At 39.3% G+C, this 26,872-nt stretch overlaps 3 protein-coding genes across 3 annotated transcripts; all 3 read left to right on the top strand.

Moving 5' to 3' along the window:
- Positions 1–2,981: 2,981 nt before the first annotated feature.
- On the top strand, positions 2,982–5,005 carry mrps17 (mitochondrial ribosomal protein S17). Its single transcript, XM_080867727.1, has 3 exons — positions 2,982–3,075; positions 3,374–3,516; positions 4,475–5,005. The coding sequence occupies exons 2-3, from the start codon at positions 3,394–3,396 to the stop codon at positions 4,790–4,792; spliced, it is 441 nt and encodes a 146-aa protein (XP_080723853.1). The 5' UTR covers positions 2,982–3,075; positions 3,374–3,393; the 3' UTR covers positions 4,793–5,005.
- Positions 5,006–5,811: 806 nt separating this feature from the next.
- LOC308387572 (protein NipSnap homolog 2-like) lies at positions 5,812–17,191 on the top strand. The gene is made up of 10 exons (XM_080867726.1): positions 5,812–6,159; positions 7,313–7,440; positions 7,559–7,604; positions 7,726–7,820; positions 9,546–9,616; positions 11,871–12,011; positions 12,154–12,185; positions 12,661–12,755; positions 13,475–13,558; positions 15,855–17,191. Exons 1-10 carry the CDS (start codon positions 6,068–6,070, stop codon positions 15,917–15,919), a joined length of 849 nt encoding a protein of 282 aa, XP_080723852.1. The 5' UTR covers positions 5,812–6,067; the 3' UTR covers positions 15,920–17,191.
- A 4,087-nt stretch (positions 17,192–21,278) lies between these two features.
- Positions 21,279–26,702, top strand: cct6a (chaperonin containing TCP1, subunit 6A (zeta 1)). Its single transcript, XM_080867358.1, has 13 exons — positions 21,279–21,506; positions 22,113–22,176; positions 22,795–22,929; positions 23,041–23,214; positions 23,433–23,536; positions 23,623–23,893; positions 24,287–24,369; positions 24,625–24,721; positions 24,832–24,979; positions 25,623–25,756; positions 25,899–26,001; positions 26,165–26,237; positions 26,313–26,702. Exons 1-13 carry the CDS (start codon positions 21,370–21,372, stop codon positions 26,383–26,385), a joined length of 1,596 nt encoding a protein of 531 aa, XP_080723484.1. The 5' UTR covers positions 21,279–21,369; the 3' UTR covers positions 26,386–26,702.
- The last annotated feature ends 170 nt before the right edge of the window (positions 26,703–26,872 follow it).

The raw sequence follows: 26,872 nt of genomic DNA, 5'->3' as shown, positions 1-26,872 counted from the left end.
ATAAGAAAAAGAAGAGTAGTATGTATTTATAATAAATAAATGCAGCTGTAGTAATGGAAAGGCATCTTTTAGCATGACTCTTCAGGCTTCAATTACAAGAAGTAAATGAGTAAATTACAGAAATCTATAACTTAATTACTTTCGAGCTGTATGAATAGCCATCGGGAGGTCTTTATCTGTAAGAAAAGCTGTAAAACCTGTGAATATACAGTTAAATGTCTAAAATTTGTGTCCTCCTTCGCATTTTCCAAAGCAGTCCAGTGGGCCAGATTGGAGTTTTTGCTGTGGTGATTTTGGTCCCTGAGGTCTTATATTTCACACCACTATTTCAGGCTAAAGAAAAGAGAAATGACTATTCATAAGTGATAATATTCCATTATGAAGATTTTTTGTTATTTCAGGATTTCCAGTTGTTTCAATCAACAGGTCTTTCTTCCACTGTGTCTTTCTTTACATTACTGTTATCATTTTATTTATTCATTTCTTGCTATCCTGCACTAAGCTGATCCTTGACTGGCAACAACAACAACAAAAACTATGTGTCTTAAATGTCAAGCTATGATCTGATCACACAAGATGCATTTTAAAACCAAGTGTAAACACACTCGTGAAGATGGGAAATATTTGATGTTTATTACTGTTGATCACCTCCTCCCTTTCTCTTTTCACTCTTCCTCTGCAGCCCTGGTTACTCACTGAATCATCAGCACAGCAACACTACCTAACATCTGTCATGTTGTTGCATTAAAACTATCCATCTATCCATCCTTTTCACGACTTGTTATAAAAGTTTCAATTTAGGGGAGGCTGGAGCCTATAAATATAGAAATATTTATTTTGTCTTTTTTCCCATAATTTCAAAGTATATCCTTTTCAGTAAGAATACACCTCTTCTCTTCTCTTCTGCTGCCATCTTGTGGTTAAAATTAATATTTTATTTACACTGGAAAAGGGAAACCCACTTCTGTTCAGATGCTTATATACATTCATTATTAGTAATTTGGAGATTTTAATTTTTTCTTTGCACTATTATCTAATCCACAGAGTCAGAGTTACATATACAGGATCAACTATATGCACCCCAAGCTAGTCCTCCTTCTTCATTATTTCACTCACTTTGTGGAATTTATCAGTTCCATTGGCAGCAAAACTACCCCAAAGCATGATGCTATCACCACCATGCTTGAGAGCTGCTACAGTGTTCTTTAAAAGCCTCACCTTTAATGCAAACATGCCTCTTGTAATTGTGGCCAAATATATCAATGTTTGTCTCATCTGACCAAAAACATTTTTCCAGCGGACATTTGGCTTGTCCATGTGAGCAGCTGCAAATTTCCGCTGAACTCGTGATGTGGATTTTGGAGCAGGGGCTTCTTTATTGGTCTGCACACTTTCAGTCCATGGTTACTTAAAACTCCCATAACTGTGGACAGTGATGCTGCTGTTCCAACGGATTCCAGTTCATGGCAGGCTTGAGGCTGTGTGGATCCTGAGTTGTTCCAGAACATTCAAATCAATTTCCTCTGGTCTGATGGTGACAATTTGGATCTTCTTCCAGATCTTGGCAAAGTGGTGGCACATCCAACTAAGTTGTACTTAATGTGAAATTATTTGAATTGATGATCTTGGAATCTGCAGCTATTTGGAAAAAGACCCAGGAGACTTTCCCAGATTGTGTAACTCTACAATTCTCCTTATTTCCTATTCACTGGGTCCCTTTGACCTTCCCATTGTTCTGAGTATTGGTCAATCCAATGAACACTGTCAAACAAATCTGTTTTATACTGAACGAGAAGTCAATCATAATCACTAATGAGAAGTTAATAGGAATGGGCTTTGTCAAGTTAAAAGACACTGTAGAATGTAAAGATTTAAGTGAGTATGTGTATTATTTGGGCCTCTATGCATACTTTGAACTCTGTGTGGATTAAAGAAAATCCTAAATATATTCAAACTTGTGCACCAATTTCTTTTTTTTCTTTTAATTGATTAAAGATATATGCTGTGCAATCATTACACTTTGGAAAAAAAGAACAGATCAAGGAAATAATTACAAGCCCAGAATTACCATGATCTTCACGCTCATGGTGAGTGGATATAAACTTCTGACCACAACTGCATATCTGTAAACACTTGAATATCACCAAGTTAGACTTGTGGCTCTGCACATAAGAAAAGCAGAAGTGTAGGTAAGAACACATTCAACTGGCTGGCTTGGCTCTAAAATTGTTTAACAATCTTTGATGTTGTTGATGTTCATAGTTTCCAAGTTTTTAACTTCAGCCACTCTTGAGCTGCGTAGATTGCATAAAGAAGTAGGTACTGCCCTTCACTAGTGACGTCATATATAGAATATGTCCAATAAATATTTACATAATTATTGTCCAAAAGACAGTGCAGTGTAGTCATCATTTCAGATTCAAGTAAAGGTTATAAATGAATAAAAATTACAACCAACCGAACAGACAAACAGAAGTCAGATTTTAACTTTGATCAAACAGAAAGGAAAGGTAATATAGGCGGCAGCATCCAGTATTTAGCATGTCACTACAGATTAAGTTGAAAAAAGTGAAAAAACAAACACTTCAAGTAAGTAGTATAAATTTAAAATCGATTTTATTCATTAAAAATTGCAAAAATATATGAAAGTACACACATTCAATCCTAGATGACGTATAATAAAAATAATTACACATAAATAAAGTAATATGAAATTAAAACGGAAAATTGTGACTAATTGTGTAGGACGTAAATACGGAAGCTTGTTTCCGTAGCTGAAAATAACATTTGTTTGTGTTTAGTTTCTGTCTTGACCTTAATAACATTTTACGTTAGTTTTTTTTTTTTCATTTCAAGATATTTGGTCAGACGTTTGAGTCGATAAATCGAGGTTTTACTTATTGGTGGCAAAGAATATTCGTTTTCAAGTGTCAGAAACAAGCTTCCATACACGCAAGCATACGCTTGTTGTCGATGTCCCTCGTTACTAGCCGTAGTTTACGTCACGAAACGAGCAGAACTGAACAGCATGGAGGAGCTTGTATGACCTTCTGATGATATTTTCCCGTGGTTATAGTGAGTTAGTTTTGTATTTTCTACTTTCAATGGTATTTTGTATTCTTGCCGAATTACATCAGTTTATTTTTATGACCTTTTCTTTAAAAAAATGAATGTATGTTTAAGTTAATGCTAACATAACAAGGCTAACCGTTTAGCGGCTGTTTTACGTTGACTCACATTGTTAGTACAGTTGTCGGCTCAGAGGTTTTATCCGGTAAAACTGTAACTGAACGTGTCTTTAGATTGATTACATTTCAGTTGAGTCTCATCCGTATATAATGATGTCAGGGTTGATAATATTTTGTTTCTGCAGGTTGAGTAAAGCTTTGCAGGATGTCAGTCCAGCACGCATCAGTCCATGCCAAATGGATCATCGGCAGAGTCATCGGGACCAAGATGCACAAAACGGCCAAAGTGAGAGTTACCAGGCTGGTGCTGGACCCTTACCTGCTCAAGGTGAGCCTTTAGGGGATTAAGCACCTTTTATAAAATAAGAGTACAAGTGCTTTAAAATAGGCCGGTAAAGCTACAGAGTAAATGAAATACAGAAGGAAACTATTACAGGTTGTTGGAGAGAAGAGTAAAAACAAAAATATTTGAATGGCCTTTTTAAAGATTGTGTCCACAGCTAAAGGTCCTGTAGAGAAAAGACTCAGATACCTTTAGGGAGAGAATATACCCTGATGCAGGTGTGTAAACGGACAGTTTTGCACACCAGATGTGTGTGGGAGTGAGCCGGTGCTGTTGATGTTATTTTCATATATAGCGAAGGCTCGTGGATGTCCTAAAAAGGCTTCACATACATGTTCTGGTGACATTATGCAAGTCAGACTCATTGCATACTATCAGAGGAAATGAGTAGATCACTGGCATTACTCCACGACTCTTTGCTTAGACAAATAAACAATGAATTAAAGTAATCCAAATACAATAAAATAAAGGCATCAACTGACTTTCCTGATTGATGATTTAGCAAAGGTTTCAAGAGAGCTTGAAGTTTTCATGACATTAAACACAATTATGTCCGAGGTAGAAACAAGGACTTCTGTTTTTATTTATTGTCAGTAAGAAAACTGTGAGCCTTGCAATTTATTCTGTAGAGGCAAGAGGCACACGTGGTGGTGGTTATTTGTTTATATTGGGCGTTATTATTATGTTATTTTTATGCCTTTATATGGATGGGAGGTCCACTGTCCCATGTTTCAGTGACTTTTCTGCACATTTCTGCTGAAGGTGACTACCTGATAAGCCAAAAAGACCAAATCATCTGCAAAAAGCAGAGACGAGGGCCTCAGGCCACAAAAGTCTTAGCTTTCTGCCACTTGGTTCGAACTAGAAATTCTGGGCATAAACGTTCAAGCATTTATGAATTTATATTTGAATAACTGTGATATTGTCTCTTCTTCTCCTGTAGTACTACAACAAAAGGAAGACGTACTTTGCCCATGATGCATTGCAACAGTGCACTGTGGGAGATATCGTCCTCCTCAAGGCTCTGCCTGAGCCCAGAAGCAAACACGTGAAGCATGAACTGTCAGAGATCGTGTATAAAGTTGGCCGGGTGGTTGACCCCCTAACAGGAAAGAGGGTTGCAGGAACTGAATTTGTGGAGCCTCTAACAGACCTTCCACTTCAAGAGGAGAAAACGCTGTCAGAGAAACTGCAGGAGCTCAACATCTCTGCTGCCCCCAGTGGAGCCGATTCCCCACCGGCACAAACTCCCACTTCATGACAGAAAACTGTGATTTCATGCAGTAATATCAGCTTATTTGTCACTCTACAATGCTTGTGTTTCAAGTGTTAATGTGGATTTATGTTTATAAACTAAGAATCTTTGCTGTACATGTATGGGTGAAGAGACTAAATATTACTTCCTTGTTACCTGCTCAGGTAGTGGACACCTTTCAGAGGAATTTGCAAAATAAAACAACTGCGCAAAAAACAATGTCATGGAAGATACTCGTGTCTGTTATCCAGGTTAGGAATATATTATAATCAAAAGGTGAAGGTCTGGGCTGGATCATCTAATCGGCCCATCCATGAGGACCCATCCAAGAGAAAAGGAGAGGAGGGAGGATAAAATAAATGCCATTATGGTATTCACTTAAAACTAAGAAAGTAGATATCAGGTGTGTGAATACAAAAAACGTACATTAGACATGTTATTATCATAGAACATGCATGAAGCTTTGGCTGCTTCATTTTGCATTTAATATAAGGTACTTTGGAGCTTTAAGTGAAGTTGTAATGACGTTTATTGACCCAACAAGGAAAATTATGTTACATCAGCGGGATAAAGAAGAAATAATAGTATAGTTTACAATAAATAATGGTCAAAGTACAATAGGTGCATAGTTAAGACCTTAAACTGAGATAGTGCACAACTTTTATGTATACCATGGTGATTAAAAAACCCCCAGTAAAAATAAAACTGAGGCTAAAGAAGAATAAAAAGTAAAATTGAGATTGTTTAAGAGAATAGTGCAAATTGCATTTATAAATAATATGCACTTTATAATCTGAAAACAACAACATTTGTATGCAGGGGTGTGTAAAGTGATGATCTGGACATGGTGGGGTGATTCCAGTCAGTAGTGGCTCTGTAAGTGGGACTGCTATAATGAATATGCAGTCAGTGAGTCTGGTCTAATTACTGAGGGAGCTGTCCTTACAGTTTATTGTTGCACAAAGGTGCAGTGAATGAAATTGTTAGGGACAAACTGTTCACTTTTAAGTAATGGGAATATGCAGGTTATAAATGCAAGCTCAGCAGGCGGATCGATCAAAGCCCCCAAAACTATGAAAACTTCACATAAATCCAACAACAGCGAACTCTGCGTATTTTGTATTGAGCTGTGTTAATATCTGTGCTTTAAATCAGCTCCACAAGTGATTCCGGTACTGTCGGTTCTAACTCGGGGTCACGCTCCCGTGAGTAACGTCAGCTCCTGCGGGAACGGACTGCGGCTGTAGCCTCCAGCAACCTCCACACGGCTTTCGAGGAAAGATGGCGATCAGAGTCCTTCAAACAGTGGGTAGAGGCCTTAAACAGACGAGAAGCGGGCTTCATGCGAGCAGCCCGGTGAACGTCGCCCTCAGGTTAGACTCTTCTATACACAGTTTATCTGTGCAGGTGCATAAATATTGCTTAAAAGTCATTAAACTTCTGCTCGTGTAGCCCAATGACAACGTGCGGGCTCTGCTAGGCGGTTAAGCTAATGCTAAAGGGAACGTAAGGACGTTCGCTACGTTTACATCTCTGTGCAACGTAGCTAGCATTAGCCATGTAGCTGTAAATCTGCTAACTTTCTGCTAACATTGATTGTTACCCCCACGATTTTTAAAATAAACAGCGAGTCAACTTGTCCTAACAATCGCCAGTGTCTGATTTATAATGTCATGCGTGATTTTATAGACTTGGGTTGAAGAAATTATTAAAAACTTACCGCCGAGTTACTCTGAGTCTTAAACTGAATTCAACTTCAAGGTCAAAATGCATTGAATTGCTGCACAGCTGTGCTTGTTTTGGTCACTGGACGATTCAGTTTCTTCGCTGCAGCAGCTGAGCGGCCTAAAATAAGCTGTTATTTCCCTTTGAAAGGCAGATATTTGTATAAACCTGACTACAGACTGACACTAAAATGTGTCCTTTTTTTGGTGCATTATGAGGAAAACCGGTGGACTGTTTCCTGATAAACAAGCTCAGCCGCTACACGTGGTGACTGTTGGCACTTGTAGATCGAGTACATTAACAGAAAATGCAGGAAGGCTGATTAAAGTCAGTGCAGACTAATCTCAGGGTTTTGTGCTCTGTGTAGACCCCTCAGCCTTCTGAGCTGCTGACCTCTGAAATGCATAGGTTGGCTGGGCTAAAAAAAGATTTGCACCTTTTCTTCAGCCGACATTTACTAGTTTACACCTCCGGCTCTTGCAGTAAAACTGACCTTATTCACATTAGGAAGCCAGGACACTTTTGAAAGTTTCATAACAACAATAGTAAAGGTATTATTGAATATAGCCCGTCCACATCTGTATTTTTGAGACTTGGACTGATAAAGCAGCAGCTAGAGGTTTAACACTAAAATATATATGTCAGATGTTCACAGAGAAATACAACACAGAATAGAAGGAAACAGGGTTGGATTATTAGGGGAGCTTTGTTGTTGTTGGTACTTAAATGCTGCATTGTGTAGCCAAAGAAATGTTGATTGTATCCAACTTTAAAAAAAAAAATGTTTTAATCCCATCACAGGAGCCTCTCAAATGTTGGTGATGAAAGCTGGTTCAAATCCCTTTTTGTTAGAAAAGTCATCCCCAGAAAAGATGCTCACTCTCACCTGCTTGCCAAAAAAGAAGACAACAACCTGTATAAAATACAGTGTATGTATTGCTGGCAGTGGGACACAGTTAATGATTACCACAACAGTTAATCAAACAGATTTCATGGGTTTATTATGTTGTCTACTCATGCTTTGTTTTTTTTCTTCTTTTGTTGCAGTTCACAATGTCAAACCTGAGTGCCTCGATGCTTACAATGAACTTTGGTATGAGTCTTTGTTGTGTTATCTTAATTCAGATGTCACATTAGAACACTTTTTTTGGAACCAGTATGTCAGATATTTTGCATTTTCACACTTTTTCTTTTCTTTTTGTCTGTGTCTTCAGTGAGGATGTCTTGCCTTCCATTCACACTGACCCTGAATACCCCTGTGAGCTTGTGGGCACCTGGAACACATGGTATGGGGAGCAGGATCAGGCAGGTAAGAACATCCACCCTACCTGAGTTACAACGGACTTTCTTTTGAATGTCAGCGAGGTGAATTATTTGAGCCCATTCAATCTGGTTATTCGTCAAAGCTCAACCTTCTCTTTTAGAAGAGGAAACATGAGATTGAAACCTCGCAGACAACATATTACTACGAGGTAAAAATGAGAACAATGTTCATCATGAATATTATTTATTTAAATAAGCAGTTTATGGATACAGACTTGAGACCTGGATTTTTTTTTTTAATCCAGCGTATTTCATGCGATGCTCAGACTCATTTTATAATAAATATTGTTGCTTTTAGCTCTACAAGATGCAAACTACTTGACCTCTTGATTGTGAGTCCTATTGATTAATGAGAATCTGTACGTGTTTAAGCTAAATCAAGTTGTACAGCGGGATAATCTTGCTGCTTTCTGTTTCCCGCTGCAGATGAGTTACATTGAGATGTGGCAGAATTTTTCAAACTATGTCGTTATCTTGGTGTAAAAACAGACATTACTTAAAGGCACTCCTCTCTCAGCTTTTCTATTTCAGTTAATTATAGCTGAGACTGAACTGAACTTTTTCCTGGCTGCTCTCCATTTTGTCCAAGTGGTGACATTTGTCGTTCCACAGCTGTGGGCCCTCTCTGGTGTTACAGAGCTGTAATGTTGGCAGTGTCAGGAAAGGTTTTCTAAAAGGTTGCATCAGTACACTTTCAGCATGTGAACACTTAGACAGTATATGGTGCTATGTTTTTAGCTTGTCGCTGTCCCTTTTTGGCTCCGTCTTATTGTCATGGTTGTGTTTTGTATTCTGATTTGCAGTTTGATGCTAAATCTTGAACTAACAGATTAAAGGCATTTAGTTTAATGTGGAAATAAACATTAGAATTGTTTCTTTTAATATTTTCCGAGATACTATATGTATTAAATACACTCAATGGCCACTCTATTAGGTACACCTATTCAGTTGTTCATTAACTCAAATATTTAATCAGCTAATCATATGTCAACAGCTCGGTGCATTTAGGCATGCAAACATGGTCAAGAAATCCTGCTAAAGTTCAAACTGATGATCTGAAAGGGGAAGAAAGGTGTATTAAGTGACTTTGAATATGGCATACCTGTTGGTGCCACACACAACACACAAAATATTGATCTACTGGGATTTTCCCACACACCCATCTCTAAGGTTTACAAAGACTGGTCACCAGATTTCAATCCAGTAGAGCACTTTTGGGATGCGGTGGAAAGAGAGTTTCTCATCATAAATGTGCAGCTGACAAGTCTGCAGCAACTATGTGATGCTGTCACTTCAACATGAACCAAAATCCGTGAGGACTGTTCCCAGCACCTTGATGAATTAAAGCAGTTCTGAAGACAGAAAATGGTCCAACCTGATAATAGCAATGTGTATCTAATGAAGTGGCTGGGGAGTGTATGTTAGAGCCATGTTCATTTTTTCACTTCATGAAATTAAGAGTTTTTCTTTTTTCTGAGATATAATTGTAGTGGTAAGATGACATGATGTCCTTTCACATGCATACACAGAAACTGACTGGAAATTCATGCTGTATAGACTGAATCCCGTCATGCTCCACAATCACGGGTGGTTCATAGGGAGGTCTAACCACAGATGCTATTGTGAAAAACAAAACTCTTACTCCCCCAAAAAAGACAAGATCTATTTAAGAGCTACGTTATCTTTGGCTCTTCTGCTCCTTCTATTCTAGTTCACCTGTGGAGATATCGGGGAGGATACCCGGCTCTCACCGAAGTCATGAACAAACTCAGGCAGAATAAGGTAACGGGTGCTCTGATTAGTTAAGCCTACTGGCCGTTGGTTATCTGTAGGCCAATGTTTCCAGCAGTGCACCCATCTAGCTAGACCCACGTGACATTTTCCTTCCATCTTTATCTTTAATGTTTCCAGTAATCTTTAAAGGTTATTTACACAGTAATGCTTTGAAGAAGGAAAGTGTTAATGAACAGATGATTCATGCTGCGGGTTTAATCTTCAGAAATGTGTTTTTTTTTCTTAGTTTTTGGAAAGCCCTGCAGATAAAATAAAGTAAGTGGCTTGTAATAATGTGTTCCTCCCACATTGAAGAGCATGAACTGATTGGTCAGATAATTACAAAGAAAATCAACCTGTTTCACATATTTGTGGCTCTGCCACCTGGGGCCCGTTCTTCGTACGTCGCTTACTACATCCAAGACCAAATCATCGCGCTAACTCTGAGCTCGCTAATCCGGTTCTCCGAACACACCTGCTGTTGACGATTAGTACAGCTGGATGAAGTAATGTGAGATCACTGGGTGTCGTAAAAGGGGCTACGCATCGATAGCAGAAACATTGATCGGCAACCCTCTGATTGGTCGGCGAAAATGTCGAAGGAGCGCGCTCGGTATTTTTCGGCAGCAGAGCAAGAACCCTTGAGTGAGGGATTTCAGGAGTTTCAGAGTTTAATCAGAACGCAAGGGAACACTGCAAAGGCTGCAAAAGCAAGGAGAGAGGGCTGGCAGAAAGTTGCTGACAAATTAAACTCGTAAGTAATTTAATAATAACAATAATAATGGAGTGGATTTATATAGCGCTTTTCAAGGCACCCAAAGCGCATGACAATACCACTATTCAGTCACTCTCACATTCACAACAGGACCCACTAGAACATGGGAACAAGTAAAAGTGAAATATAAGAATATTCTACAGAATGGTAATATTTATCACTTATATTGCTTTTAGTCTCTTGGAAAGAGACCCTGAAATAATCTGTTTGTTTGTTCATAACAGCAACCAAGAAAAGGGCAGAGCAAAAAAAGACAGGTGGTGGTCCTGCACCCCTTCGTCAACAAGTTGGTTAAGTAAATAATACCCTCACAGGAATATCGATATCTCTCAATGAGCACACTGTCGCGCTGAGCTAAAGGATCCTGTCTATCCCGCAATATACGCTGAATTCTGAGGACTCTCCTTATCAATCTTGCACCTTCCGCAATGGGTGGCTCGCGTATACGGACAGGACATGGCTGCGACAGGCTTCCCAAATCCACCTTCGCTTTTATAGCCGTGGTCTCTCATCTTGATTACACGAAGTAATTTACAATTATTACTGTGAAATATGAATTACATCTGTAATAATCACATACATGTAATAGAATGTTAATAGTACATTTCCCTTTTTTAGGAAATGACCTGTATGTATCTGTGTGAAATCAATAAATGGATCAGGTGCTGCATTATCTTTAGTTACATTGATGATATTTATTTATGGTGAAACAGTGGTGGAATATCGCTGTTGCTTTCGTATAAATGAAGCGGACATACCTGCGTGGCCGCGATCTAATCCTGTTTACATAAAGTAAACCTGCTCCCGAGCAGGTTTACGCTTATGGCTCTGTTGCTATGACAGCAAGTCCCGGATGAGCTTCGGGGAACCGAACGATCCAAGATCAGGCGAAATCGTCAACAATCAAATCCAGCTAACTTACTTAGCGAGGTACGAAGAACGGGCCCCTGGTGACAGAATACAGCTACCACATGTAAACAAGAGGCTACAAAACCGTGCATAGGCTTTGTGCACTGGTCCTGCACATCTGTGACGCTCCCTTTATTGCTTTATCAACTGTCCTTTGGCAAACCTCATGATTTTAATTTGCACAATTCCACAAACTTTAATCAGTAAATACATACTACTGTTAATCTGCCCAGATAATTTACTCATCTATCTCTGCATACATTAAGTAGCACATGGCAAATTAGAAGTGTATACACTATATTTATAACCATAAATGCCATATATATTCTCCGCATATCACTACTCCTCTATTATACCTTCTCAGAAAAGGTGATTTATATATGTGTATATATATATTTTATGAGTCCAGGTAAAAAGATATTTTCTTAAATTCTCTGAATGCACACTAGCTGACTTTCATTGTCTAGATTCTGATCAGACTTCACAGTCGAACAACATGAATACAAATATATTTGGCAGTTATTTTAGCTGAGTCAGATTTTCTGAGCGCTGTGCTTCTTTCATTTGTCTTTGCTGTAGAAGTTTATGGAGTACAGGAATGAGAGGGGGAAGATGCTGCTGTCTCGTAGGAACCAGCTGCTGCTGGAGTTCAGTTTCTGGAACGAACCCGTCCCTCGTCCAGGACCCAACATCTATGAGCTCCGATCGTATCAACTCAGGGTAACTCTTTTTTTTTTTTTTTTTTTATGAACCACAGAATTAGTCGTCCTCCCTCTGTAAGTCTGGGTTTTTGGGGGGAGCGTTTTTGTTTTGTATTTTGCGGTACATGTAGTGAACATGATCTTTACCTTCTTTTTCTCAGCCAGGCACAATGATTGAATGGGGAAATTACTGGTAAGGCACAACTTTCCTTTTTCATGTAATATCTGAGCCACCAAATTTGATCATTTATGGGGGATAACTTTGCGAGCTTTAGTTCCCTTTGTACTAGTCTTGTAGCTACAATCTAAAAAGTTCCTCACTGCTAGTTTGTTGGTTTCACATTTTGTTGCAGGTGAAAATGAGTCTGCAGTACTTTCTGACTACAAAATGTATGCATGACTCCTGAGCATGACCGCATATAATAATCCATTAACTGCCTGGGCTTCATTTAATATATGTCAATATATTCATCTGTTGAATTGAAATTGATTTTTGTTAATTTTATAAAACCAAATATGCAGGGATGATTATAACAAGGCTGATGGTTTAAAACTGAAATTTGATGTACTGACTTGAAATGAGGGGAGTACTGGTGGATGTTGTGGTGTTTTAATTACTGCCACTCTATTTAGAAGCTGTTTTGTGTAATGTCTTTGGTGCTGTGCAGGGCTCGGGCTATTGAGATTCGCCAGCAGAACCAAGAGGCGGTGGGAGGCTTTTTCTCACAGATTGGAAGTCTGTACACAGTTCACCACTTATGGGGTAAGATGAGTTTCCAGGATCATTCAAGAAAAATGCTGCAAATATTGTCCAGGTCACCTACAAATGCAAATGTATGTACATGTTTTTGGTACATACCTTTTAGATGTAAAACAGCGGTCCCCACACCGGGCCATAGACCAGTATTTACGCGTTACCATAGTGACCAGAGAGCATTAAGGGGCAGAGAGGAGGATGTTACTCTTAATGTTGTTGGTACATTTCAGGAGGACGCTGCTAATAAAGTTACACAATTACACAGTGAATTCGGGTTTATTATTATATTTACAAATTACCACAGTTTTTGTCTTGGTCGTATTATTTTAATTATTTTGTATTTATCCGCGACACCTTAAAGGCCAGTCTGCGAAAATATTGTCTGACATTACACCGGTCCGTTGCGCAACAAAGGTTGGGGACTGCTGATGTAAAAAAGTCCAGGACCAGGAGAGGGGACGAATCCCTTGGAGGGTGCATCCGGCATCAAATGTGTACTGCTGAAAGAAGCTCCCATTTTGCTTGTAGCATTAAAAAGTTTACTTGGTGTTGCTCTTCTTTCTTTCCACGTGACGGTGTGCACCTTTAGGTTCTGGAAGTGAACTTAATGCAAAAGCTGTCAAGTATTTAAATTTTCCTGAGCACGACTGTTTGACGTTATGATTCGTTTTTGGTTTAAAAAGCTACAGCTTTTACTCAGTGAGTTTGAACGTGTTTCTTTTCAGCTTACAAGGACCTGCAGTCCAGAGAAAATACCAGAAACGCAGCCTGGCAGCGTGACGGCTGGGACGAGGTTGTTTATTACACAGGTTGGTTTCAGTCTGATACTTTTATACTTAAGCAAGTTTTAGTTACTGTAAGTGCTGAGTCTTGTTGTTCTGTTGTGGGCATAAGACATTAAAATTAACCTATTTTATATCTATTATCCATATTTGTGTCATGTTAACGTTAAATGAAAATATTAATTTCAAACATTTAAGCTCGGATGAACCCAAGCTGCCAACAACTTATTATAAATTGTCGATCAAGAATAGATTAAAACAATGAAGACTAATTACTAATACTGTCAACATATTCTCTTCTCAGGGCTTCAAATACTGGAAGTATTGACTTTTTTACACACCTTGGTAATAATGAATTTTGAGAACTAAATGCCGTGTTTTAAAAAGATACAATAGGTGCAAACCTACAGAAAAGAAATTGACCTTTTACAAAGTGTCTTTTTTATAATCGCTTTACTGGGAGAAAAAGCATCATGAGAGCAAGGAAAACAGTGAAGTAGAACACAGGACACAGGAAAAGAGACTCAGATTGCACTAAAGTGCTTGCAGTGTGTCAGTAGATGCTGTTGACTTGGCTTCGCAGCGTTGAAACTGCTATAATCTAAAGGTGAATTGCAAAATGCACATCTTTGATACTTCATCCTGTTGTGTCATTGCTGTGGTTGCTGCAGATCATATAAACAAAGCCAACTTTGTGGTAAATGAGTTTTTCATTTAGCTGCTTTCTGCTCACATCATCTCTTCCTGCTGAAGAGATGATCAGTGTGGCATCTACTAATGTTTTATGTGAATTAATGTTATCCCTAAATGCTGGCGAAACTGCAAACTGAATTATGTTAAACCTCATTAATGCCAGTGAATTTCGTAAGCTGCATGAGGTGTAGAAGCATCGTATAATCTTTCTTTAGTGTTTAGAAAATGTAACCTCTTAGCCGGCAATGAAGTCTCCCTGTTAGGAAGCTTCCCAATGAAAAACTGACTATTCAGCTACAGCCAAAGTCTACTTGAGGAGGCGGGAACAATAGTGTCAGTGAGTTACTTTTGTTCATTCACTGGACATTTTAGCCACTAAAACTTGTCATGGCTGTAAAAGTTCTTGGGAAAATTAATTGCCCACTTCTGCTCTAAAGTGTGTTGGTTGTACATAGAGCTTTGCAGACTTTCACCAGTGAGCTGTGTTACAAATATAGCATCTTTATTTATAACACACTTTACATCCAACAATGTTGGCCAAAGTGCTACAAATATAAAATAAAGAGAAAACAGTTTAAATTACATCTAAAATTTCTTAAAATTAAAAATAATATAATTAATAAGAAAACATATTAAGAGACATCAACAAGTCCTTCTGTGCTGAAAGCCAAGGTAAATAAATGTTTTAAGACGTGATTTAAAAACGGATAAGGAAGGTGCCTGTCTAACATGTAAAGGCAACTCATTCCACAATTTTGGTGCTGCCACAGCAAACGCCTGATCCCCTCTGAGCTTACCATTAGTCCTAGGCACACTCAGCAGGAGCTGGTCTGCCAGGAAGGTATGTATGGATGAAGAAGCTCAGAGAGTTACAGAGGGGCAGCATTGGACAAACATTTAAAAACAAACAAAAGTAGCTTAAAATATGTGGAATAATAATAATAATGGATTGGATTTATATAGCGCTTTTCAAGGCACCCAAAGCGCTTTACAATACCACTATTCATTCACTCTCGCATTCACACACTGGTGGAGGCAAGCTACAGTTGTAGCCACAGCTGCCCTGGGGCAGACTGAGAGAAGCGAGGCTGCCATATCGCGCCATCGGCCCCTCTGGCCAACACCAGGTGCTCTGAGTTATTCTTGTTTGTGCTTTAGTCCATGCTTTTAGCTTTTAGCTCGTGCTGCAGAGAAGACTGTTCAAGCCTGATTTTCATCACCTTTGGGCTTCATTCCTTCCTTTTCTTTGGAGAACTGCACACAAGCATGTCTGTAGATTACATACTCATAATTCTTCACTTGTTCATACCTACACAAATGGAAACAAACGTGGCACAATAAATTCTACTTCAGCGTCTCTCTGATGCCTGAATCTATGAAGGATTGATTTAGCAATAGGGAATCATTATGTTCAATGGGATTACAAAGACACTCAGCAGTGTTGGTGTAAGGACAACGTACAACAACTCAGGCTTTAATAAAATGAGCTTTTATTGGGATGTTAACATTGAAACTAAACTGAGAACTCTAGCTATAAATTCATGAAACATTAGCAAATTTAAATGAGATAAAGTTGTGTTCCCTGTTGGAAATCTGTTGTTAAGACTGTTGTTTGTTCTTTACCTCACAGTCCCTCTTATTCAGCACATGGAGTCTAGAATAATGATTCCCATGAAGAATTCACCCTTGAAGTAACTACTAACACCTGAGGAGAATTCTCAGCCGCCACTGCAACTATTACACTGATCTGTCGAGAGTGTAACCAACCGTCAAAGTGTGCACTGCCAGGGAAATCTGCTCAACATCAACACAATCTTGTTTCCTTTCATTTGGTTTCTTTTCTCCCCTTTTTCTGTTTGGATGATGAGGTCAAAATGATTGTCACCAAAACTGTACCTGTTACAGCAGCTACTATGTTACTGACCTATTAATGTGGTGTGCTTATGATTTGGGGGCGCACTCCTCTTCACCTTCTGTCATTTAAAGGGTGTTTGAAATGTCTTGTCTGTCTTCATTTTCTTTTCCTTTCTTTGTTGTTTGTGTGCTGGTCACAGGGCCTTTTTAATGTACAAGAAAATTTAATATGATTTCTGAGTCCTGAAACAAAATAATGATTACCAGTGTCTTACAGCAGAAAATAAGAGCTCACAGTAGCTCACTGTCAAAATTACATGGCTTAAAATACATACTGAGTGGTCAGTTTCACAGAGATAAACCTGCAGTTTAAAGTTCAGTGTTATAAAATGAGCACTAAAGCTGAGAGTTACAGGTTTTGGTCTGTTTCAGAGCCACAGTCTCACTCAAAGTTCATCGTGTGTCCACTCCTCTTTTGTTACACAGCTTTGATACAGCCAACTTGGTGTTTACTCCTTTCAGAATCATTTGACTGGATGAACCAATTCCTGTCAACAATACTGCATACACACAAGTTGCCAGCTCATTGTTTTTGTTTTGTTTGTTTTTTTTGTCTTACCAGAATCATGAATACTGAATTTGAATTATTTGCCCTGTTTGTTTTTTTTTTTAAACTGACCACAACTCCTGATTGTTCAAATTGTAACATATGACACACGTGGCTCTTCCACACAGAAGACATGTTTTTGAATCCAGCGGAACTAATCTGTATTTACAGCATAGCCTGCTGTACGCTTACTGACAAGTTTGGCCTTTCCCTATATCAAGTAGATGATGTCTGGGTGATTGTATGCTCTGACTAAGATCAATGTTTTCTTTCGTTTCTTTCTTTCTTTTTAAATGGGCAGATTGTAGATATACATAGTGGGATTATTGGCCAAACCATAGTTACAGACCCTCCTGAATCTGAATGTGCAGGGTCTTCTATTACCTAGCGGGTGTTGATAACCCTGTGAACAGGAGAGGAGTAGTATCTTGTGTGATAAATTGTAAAATGCAGTGCTTTAATAAGATTAGTTGTACATATTTAATTAAACTTCTGATAAAAATTAAGAGCGCTCTTTGTCATAGGTTTGAAATGATAGAACGTGAGTTGATTTTTGACTGTCAGACCACAATTTTCTGTTTTCTTCAGCATTAAAAAAAAAAAATCAAATATGCATATTAATTTTGCATGCTGAAGAAAGTGTGATGCTACTATATTAAATGGTAAGGCTTAATAATAATAGTAATCGTTTAAAATAACTAAATATCGAAATTTGATTTTATGTCGGCTCTGTGAGGTGTTCCAGTGGTAAAAGTGAGGCAAAATTCAGACCACAAACTGAATTTTGTGGTCTGTGTGTGTGTGTTGTATTTCCAGACATTGGTGTCTAGGTATGGAACGCCAGGACTGCCATAATGAATTAATTAAATACACCATTAAATAATTAATTAAATGTGGCAATAATTAATTAAAATTGGAATTAATTAATTAAATAAATAGTTATGACACATGTAATTAATTATTGACACATTTAATTAATTATTTATGTATTTCACATTTTAATTAATTATTGACACATGTAATTAATTAATTATTGACACATTTAATTAATTATTTATGTATTTCACATTTTAATTAATTATTGACACATGTAATTAATTAATTATTGACACATTTAATTAATTATTGACACATTTAATTAATTATTTAATGATATATTTATTTATTTCATTTTGGCAGTCCTGACGCCTGGCTCTCGTCATGAAATAATTTTATCTGTCAGCCTCACCCATCAAACTCAGGGGGCGGGGTTAACGCTGCCCATGCAGCTTCTCTAACATTTGATTGGTTGCCGTGCAAAGTAAGTCAAAACAGGTCGATCCTAGAAAATCGATTGCTTGTGTAGACTTGGGGCAGCCAGTTATCCCAGAATGCAGATCAAATCACAAGCAGCAATGGTGGTGGTGTAGTTTTAAAATACCCCGTTTTTCTGTCACCAGCTACACTTTTAACAGTGTTTTAGCCGCGAATGTCGCGCCGTATGTCTGGTCAGGTTGTCAACATAGAACATGTTTGCAAAAGTGCTCAGATGTTTTCAGAGATTTCACTAGCTCTGCTAACAGTTAGCATGCAGAGTGCACCGAGGGGGTTACGTTAACCGGTTTGTTTACATATTCCACTCTCCGTGTTCCACATGTTGCATTCGCAGATTCTCATTTTCACCGAACGATCGTCTCTTTCCGCCTGGTCTTGTGTCTCTGTGCTTCTGTAACATAAAGAACGAGCTGACATTTTTCTCACGAAACCAGCGATCAGCTCAACAGACCCTCAGTTTACCTGCATGCATCCTCCTCCTCATCTGTCAGCTGTTTAACACCTGCTGCTAATTCAAGAAACACGCCTAGTTACCTGGTGATAGTCACAGTTTAACTGGGCAGCCGGTGCTCGATATAACGCAATGTCAGCGCATTTTTCTGCACAAGATAAGTAAATATAGTATTTTCCCCGAGCGCAGAGCTGCTGGAGCTCGTTTCCTTACAGAGCACTTTATAGGCGAACAGCTTTATCAGCGGCTGATGTCCAATCACCGGCACACAGCTTTCAAACCTCAGCTGAGTTTTAGCTCTCAGTGGTTAAACGCTGGACTTCATTCACTCAGGTTCTGTCTGTCGGGTCACGTTTACTTCGCTGTTTTATTTACAACTGAGCAAATCGGTTTGGCTGAGGTTAAAGTTACGTTTCATAACTGCATAGTTTCACAGACGTTTAATGGTTCACTGGCACATGTGTTAGACTGAACTATCATCTAAATATCATCTGTTTTTTAATAGTTATTCAACTGTATTCTAAGCACCAGCTGTCTGTTAGAATGTGATTTTTTTTCTCTCTCTGTTGGCAGAGGTATAAAAATGCGCAGGAAAATCTGACATGCATGGCGAACTTCACCGACGATATTTAGGGAGGAATAAACACACATCAAACATAAATGAACCATTTGTCTGTCTCCATAATTGAGAGAATTTTCTCTTCTTATGTCAACACTCTCTCTCTTTTTTTTTCTTTTTTTTTGCTTTTTCGGTCATGTTATGTTTACCTGTCAAAGGCTTGTTACAAACTATGAAACACATTGTGCAGACTTCTGGATGTTAGAAGAAAAATAATACTGCTCATGAAGGAGACTAAAGGCAGGAAGGTGTCCTTTAAAACTAAACATGTTAATAGGACCTCCCTGTTTATATCATAGTTTATGATATAGCACGTGTATTTCAGTAATAGCCTGCTGAGGCCACTATACGTGCTGGCCTCATATCAAATGTGAAGGCAGACTGAGTCTATGTTTGACGTTTTTTATATCTAATCTTCCTTTTCAAACATTTAAACAGCAGCGAGTCTGCAGCTGAGGGAATACAAATTCAAATTGTCGGAACAGGTTTGCTCGTTTCTTGGATTCATTTGGTGATTTATTAAATGTATAACTGTTATTCTAATCTGCTGCTGAGTCTCTTACACTTTTCTTTATGCTGTATATTTCCACGTCTCTGGAATAGTTGGCAGTTAGATAGTCAGCTGGGAAACTTTGTGTTAACTCATGGAGCTGAGGATATCGTGGATATGCTGACCTCGCTGCGTGGTGTACAGAGCGAGGTCAGCATGATTAATATTCACAATAAAAATATTAGCCGAACATCATGAAGTCTGTATGTGTTTCATAGTGTCGAACAACCTTTGTACAGTTAAAGCCAGCAGTTACTACATGACGGAAACACCAACGTTATCTCTTTTATGTGTTTATACACAGGTCACGCTGATTACTGAACAAAAACCCAAAGATCAGATGTTAAACAGATTTATTTGCTCTCTCTCCTCCTTAAACATGTTTTTAATGTTAGTTATAATTCAGAATTGGCGACTGAAACACGTAGGACACATAAGAACATCAGGAAATAAAACATCGATAAATATAACATCAGTAAAAGAAGTCAGCGGGGGTTACTACAGCTGTGTACCGGGGCCTGCGCTTTGTCGGTGGGATTGCTTGCGAGGCGAGCGGGTCTATCCCACGCTTTGCCGTGAGACTGGGACGACATCTCCGAAATCATCGAAACACTTTTGCAAAGAGGCTGTATCTTGACAAACCGACCAGACACATGAAGATTAAACCACTACATTCTCGGCTAAAAAAATATTAAAACGGTATTTGGTAACACACAAACAGGGTTTTTCAAAGCTCAGTTCTGTTAGCTTCCACATGCCGGTTGTTGTGTGCTAGAAACAATGGCCACCAGGCCAAAGCAATGGTTTTGACTCGATCAGCGTTAACCCCGCCCCCTGAGTTTGATGGGTGAGGCTGACAGATAAAATTATTTCATGATGAGAGCCAGGCGTCAGGACTGCCAAAATGAAATAAATAAATATATCATTAAATAATTAATTAAATGTGTCAATAATTAATGAAATGTGTCAATAATTAATTAAAATGTGAAATACATAAATAATTAATTAAATGTGTCAATAATTAATTAATTAAATGTGTCAATAATTAATTAAAATGTGAAATACATAAATAATTAATTAAATGTGTCAATAATTAATTAATTACATGTGTCATAACTATTTATTTAATTAATTAATTCCAATTTTAATTAATTATTGCCACATTTAATTAATTATTTAATGGTGTATTTAATTAATTCATTATGGCAGTCCTGGCGTTCCATATCTAGGGTGTGACTTGTGCTGCCTTCATGGTATGATGGAAATCTTAAAGGTTAATGCTCGGCACTAATGCTGCAAAGTAAGGAGAGGATGGATTCTGTCGGAAATTTTAAATATATATTTTAAATATGTTTCACGCAAAAAGTTATAACTTTTCAGGACATTGTTCACAGTTTCACTGTGATTTGCTTACCGATATTGCCAGTCGGAAAACAAATGATCTGACTTTGTTGCCTTGAAGGTGTTCTAACGTTTCTTTTGGAGAAGCCGAGTCAACCTGACACGATATTCCCATGGGTTCGAAAAATGTAATGACTTTTCTGCACTGATATAAATCATGGTGTGGACCAGTTGTAATAGCTGTAAATGCGGAATGTCCCAGCGTCGGCGTGTCCCCTAAATGCAGCACGAGAACACGTGTTGGAGCCTTCTGGAAAGCGACTCCCCTTTCGAGAGCTTCCGAACCCGAGTAGCGTGGACTCCCTACCGGCGATACTTTTTACTTGTACTTCGCTGGTTGTGCTGCGCTATGGCTGCCGTAAAAGCTCTAAACCCCAAAGCAGAGGTGGCCAGAGCCCAGGCCGCCCTGGCTGTTAACATTAGTGCCGCCCGGGGGCTGCAGGATGTGCTGAGAAGCAACCTGGGACCGAAGGGGACCATGAAAATGTGAGTGCCGCCGGAGCTCTTTGTGCAGCACGCGTGATATGCTAACTCGCTAACGTTAGCAGCAATTCACCGGTTTAGCATTGCAGCCGATAGCGGTATGTCGCCACCAAAGTCTTTGTGCCTGAAAAGTAGAAACCATCCACTCTTTATTACAGAGTACCTGTCCAAAACACACTTAAAATAAATTGAGGCCTGCCATCGCTAAACGGTTAGCGGATTTTCCCGGCACTCGTTGCCCTGCCCAGTCATCGTCATGATCCGCTCTGACAGCCATAAAGCTAACGTTAGCATGCTAGCTTCAGTCGGTTAGCAGATCATGCCAGTTTACGTTAAAGTCGTAGTACTAAGTATAACGTGTCCACAAGTTTAGCCTTAACGCTAACTAAAGATACTGATGAGCGACTGAATAACTCAGTTACAGGTAGAGATTTGTTTGGGGATTTGTAGATGATGTGAGGAAATGGATAAATAAAAGCTAACAGCCATAATCTGCGAGTTCTTCAGCAGGCAAACAATAATAGGGTGAAAGTTTACATTATCATAATATAAGCCGCTAGTAGGTAGGTTAACAAATATTAACCCTCTTCTGTCTCTGTGGATCTGCAGGCTGGTGTCTGGTGCAGGAGACATAAAGTTGACCAAAGATGGCAACGTCCTGCTACACGAGATGGTAAGGGACACGATGAGCTGTAAAATGAGGATCTTCTGTCAGTGATGTCATATTAGTACTGTATTGCCTATTTCACAGAGTGACCACACCCTAAATGTTTGTATATGTCTCTTAAGCCTTTGTTCTCACAAACAATGAGTTTAACAGCAGCATGTTATCTGACTGAGCTTTAAATATCTGGATAGATGTGCTTTAGGGTTTGAACTTGATGGCACTTTTTCCACATTTGTCACAGTGCACATTAATAATTTGACAATAATTCGTTAACCATTACAACGTACCTAAATTCTAAAAAATATATTGAACGCAGAAGTCTTTACCAGCTGACCGGGCCACACAACCTGCTATCCTCCTAATGCCATCCCAAGTACAGATTAATGGGAGGGTATCCGGTGTAAAATCTGTGCCTATTCAACTTGTAGATCTGTCTGTCCCTTTGGGAAACAAGGGAGCACCTGGAAATACCTTTTTTAGCACTTCAAAGCAAACTTAGTACCTTGTAATGCAACTGAGGATTCATAATAATTAATAATGGATCAGTAGGTTTAGCACTGCTGCCATGAATTACCCATGAATGAGGATTTTCATAAAATTTTTCCCAACCTGTTTCCCTTTCAGCAAATTCAGCACCCTACAGCATCGCTGATTGCCAAGGTTGCCACTGCACAGGATGACATCACAGGAGATGGTACCACCTCCAACGTCCTCATCATTGGTGAACTGCTGAAGCAGGCTGACCTTTACATTTCAGAGGTACAAGATAGTTCACAGTGTGTTTGTATTTGGCATGTCAGTCTCTCTAGTGAATGAATTGTTGAGGTATCTTTTTTTTAACCACAACTCCATTTTAATGGTTTGTTGCAGGGTCTTCATCCAAGAATCATTGCCGAGGGCTTTGAGGCAGCAAAAGAGAAATCTTTGGCTGTTCTTGAGGAAGTAAAGGTGACTCGGGAAATGGATAGAGAGACCCTCATTAACGTCGCACGCACCTCCCTCAGAACCAAGGTCCACGCAGAGCTGGCAGACCTGCTCACTGAGGTGAGACATGAGGGAATCGAGCACAAAGCAGATGTTAGATGTTTTTACCTTATAGCCAATTAGTTAGTTTACTTTGACATTTCAAAGTTGCCACAGACCTAAGGGCTTACTTATTCTTGAACCTTTATGGCAGTCTGTAGCTTGTTGTGAGTGCACTTCTCTATTCTCTAATCTTAGCTGTCGCTCATTTAGCTTGTGATCACCTTGTCTGTTTGCAGGCTGTAGTAGATGCTGTGCTCGCCATCGCTAAACCCAATGAACCCACTGACTTGTATATGGTGGAAATCATGGAGATGAAGCACAAGACCGACTGTGATACACAGTAAGTGTAAATACAGAGGTGGAGAGGGGAATAAGACAAGACTGTGCTTAACTGTGAATTCTAAATGCTGATCTGTTATTTCTTAGGCTGATCAGAGGTCTGGTGTTGGACCACGGCGCCCGGCACCCAGACATGAAGAAGAGGGTGGAGGATGCTTACATACTGACGTGCAACGTCTCTTTGGAGTACGAGAAGACCGAGGTCAACTCTGGCTTCTTCTACAAGAGCGCTGATGAGAGGGAGAAGCTCGTGGCTGCAGAAAGGAAGTTCATCGAGGACCGCGTGCAGAAGATTATCGCCTTGAAAAACAAAGTGTGTCCCAATGGGGACAAGGGCTTTGTCGTCATTAACCAGAAGGTATGCTAGAAAATGCGGATGTTAACATAGTTCAAAGGCTAAAGTTTAAAAAAAAAAAGAATTGTCAAACTCAGTTCAGTCTGGCTTGTACTACTAAAGATACAGGCTCGTAATTTGACTTTGTGTTTTCATATGAACACTAAGCCTTTTGAGACTGGCCCAGCCAATCTGGCTGCATGCACAGCGAACACCCAAGGATGCTATCATGGCTCCCCCTGGTTTTTGTGTCTGTGCTACAGTAACTCTGATCTGTACCTCTGCATTAGGAGAGTCTCTTCCTCCCCTACATGTATTCAGCGGATCAGGATAATCTTTACATCGCTTAGATTTACCGAACTATTTAGTGTAAACTGCAGTCTCAAGCATGTCTTCTTATTTTGTGTGTGTGTTTAGGGTATTGACCCATTCTCCCTGGACGCCCTAGCCAAAGAGGGCATTGTTGGGTTGCGGAGGGCAAAGAGGAGGAACATGGAGAGGTGAGAAAAATATTTTTCAGTGTTATAAATGTTGGTGGTGTTTTATAGTTGAGATGAGCAAAACATTACATTACTTAGATAAAAGTTCATAGAAGATTTTTGAATTGTTTGATTTAACATGCTGAGATGAGCTCATGCTTTATGTTTTGAAATTGGCACAGACACACCCGTACAGGTGCTTTACACTACCAGCCGGTGTCAGTCAGTCATATATTAAGAAGCTGAATTACACTCAGTGTGTCGTTCCTGTGACAGGCTCACCCTCGCTTGCGGTGGCATCGCCATGAACTCAGTTGATGACCTCACACCTGAATGCTTGGGACATGCTGGCCTGGTTTATGAACACACACTGGTGAGACTTTTTTTTGGGGGGGGTCTATTTTTTACCTTTCAGTCCACAAAACTGTGAAATTTAAACTTTTTAAAATTAAAATGATATTAATGCTGCAACCTTGCTTGCAGGGAGAGGAGAAGTACACGTTCATCGAGAAGTGTGGAAACCCTCGCTCAGTTACCCTGCTGGTGAAGGGACCCAACAAACACACCCTCACACAGATCAAAGATGCCGTAAGGGACGGTCTGCGGGCAGTAAAGAACGCTATTGAAGATGGTAAGAGCTGAACATTTCCTCTATGCTTATTTTACTTTTTAAAATCCTTTTACTAAAAAATTATTAACATAAACTTTTGTTGATGATGAATTTCTGCAGTTTTGTTCTATCTGAATTAATCCTACTGGATGCTCTGCTTGACCATTAGTATGGCTTATAAAATGCTACCTTTTTAAACAGATTAACACTTTTTTTTTAATGTCTGTGTGCAGACAAATCAGTGTTTTTAGAATTCTTTAAGCAGAAATTCATTCATGAAACAACACTCTGAAGTCCTTTAAGGCTTTTTCCAAATATTGTGTGGACAAACTGTAGATCAAAATATCCATTTTCTCTTTATGTTGATAACAAGCTGAAATTGAAGGTGGTTAATTTGTCCTTAAGGAAAACAGAACAGGTCTCATTTGCACAGCGAACACCCAGGGATGCTAGTGTGGCTCTCCCTGGTCTCAGTGTCTGTGCTACAATGACTCTGATCTTATCCTCTGCATTAGGAGAGTTTAGTCTCTCCTACATGTATTCAGCTGATCAGAACAAACTCCACTAATTGTTTTAAATATTAGAGCTGTTCCCTCCCCGAGTGGGTTAATTTATATGACACATTTGTTTGCTTTCCTAAATATCTTTATTTTTCTGTCTTCAGGTAGTGTAGTCTCCGGTGCAGGTGCCTTTGAAGTTGCTGTGGCAGACGCTCTGGTAAAACACAAGCCCAATGTGAAAGGCAGAGCCCAGCTGGGAGTCCAGGCATTTGCAGATGCTCTCCTAGTCATCCCTAAGGTAAAGAATAATTCATTTTCTGTCATTTTTATTAACCGAAACCTGGTTTGTTTCTTGCTGCACCATTATTTGTCACCTTCTTATAGTCCATCCTGTATCAAAATTTACTGATGTTTTTAAAATGCCATCTTTCTGTTCTTAGGTTCTGGCCCAGAACTCTGGCTACGACCCACAGGAGACCCTGCTGAAGCTGCAGACAGAGTACAAAGAGTCTGGCCAGCTAGTTGGAGTAGACCTCAGCACAGGTGAGAACCACAGCAGCGATCAGTCAATCCTGAAGTGATTGCATTTTAAAGTTTAGAGTAAAACTCTATAATTGTTGTATTTAGCTATGTGAAGTTATTAAACAGTAACAATTTGGCAGAATTTAAACCTTTTTTTTTTTTATTCTAACCTTTTGCTTTGCAGGAGAACCAATGGTGGCAGGAGAAGCAGGCGTATGGGATAATTACAGTGTCAAGAAACAGCTTCTTCACTCATGGTGAGACGAAGGAATGTTTTAAATTACCCCGATGTATCGCCCACATGGGTCACTAACACGGGTCTCTGTTCACAGCACGGTGATCGCAAGCAACATCTTGTTGGTGGATGAGATCATGCGAGCTGGAATGTCTTCTCTCAAAGGTTAAAGTCACCTAAAGAAGCTGCAGCTGTTATACTCACAGGGATAGTTGTTTACCTAAAGGTTCAGTCAACGTGTTCCCGCTGTAGGCACTCTGAAGCACCCCCAGTCTGATGGACAGCCCGCTGTAAACATCCACGGCATCCATCGCAGCGCCTGTCAGACATCATTGTCATGCTAGTCATGAGGTTCTTTTTGTTTTCCATGGATTTGTCATCGCCTCCCTCTAAAATGATTGGTTTATTTATGAGATTTTGTTAAAAGCACTGACCTCTGCCTCAGTTTTGTTTCTACCCATTAAAGGTTTTCCTGGCTCCGTAAAAATGTGGTTCTTTGTCGTTGAAGAATTAATCAGTCAAACATATAAAAGTTAACATCTGTGTTTTTTCTGCTCTGAGTCCATGAATGCTTTGGAAGCTCATCAGGAAAAATGTGATCTGTAATGCACAACCAGTGTTGGACCGGAGCATAAGAAATTAAGCAGGTCATCAGTC

Source organism: Rhamphochromis sp. 'chilingali', assembly GCF_963969265.1.
Source record: "Rhamphochromis sp. 'chilingali' genome assembly, chromosome: 19".
NCBI lineage: Eukaryota > Metazoa > Chordata > Actinopteri > Cichliformes > Cichlidae > Rhamphochromis > Rhamphochromis sp. 'chilingali'.
The sequence above is the reverse complement of the archived record's forward strand: the minus strand, read 5'-3'. Positions and strand labels throughout refer to the sequence as shown.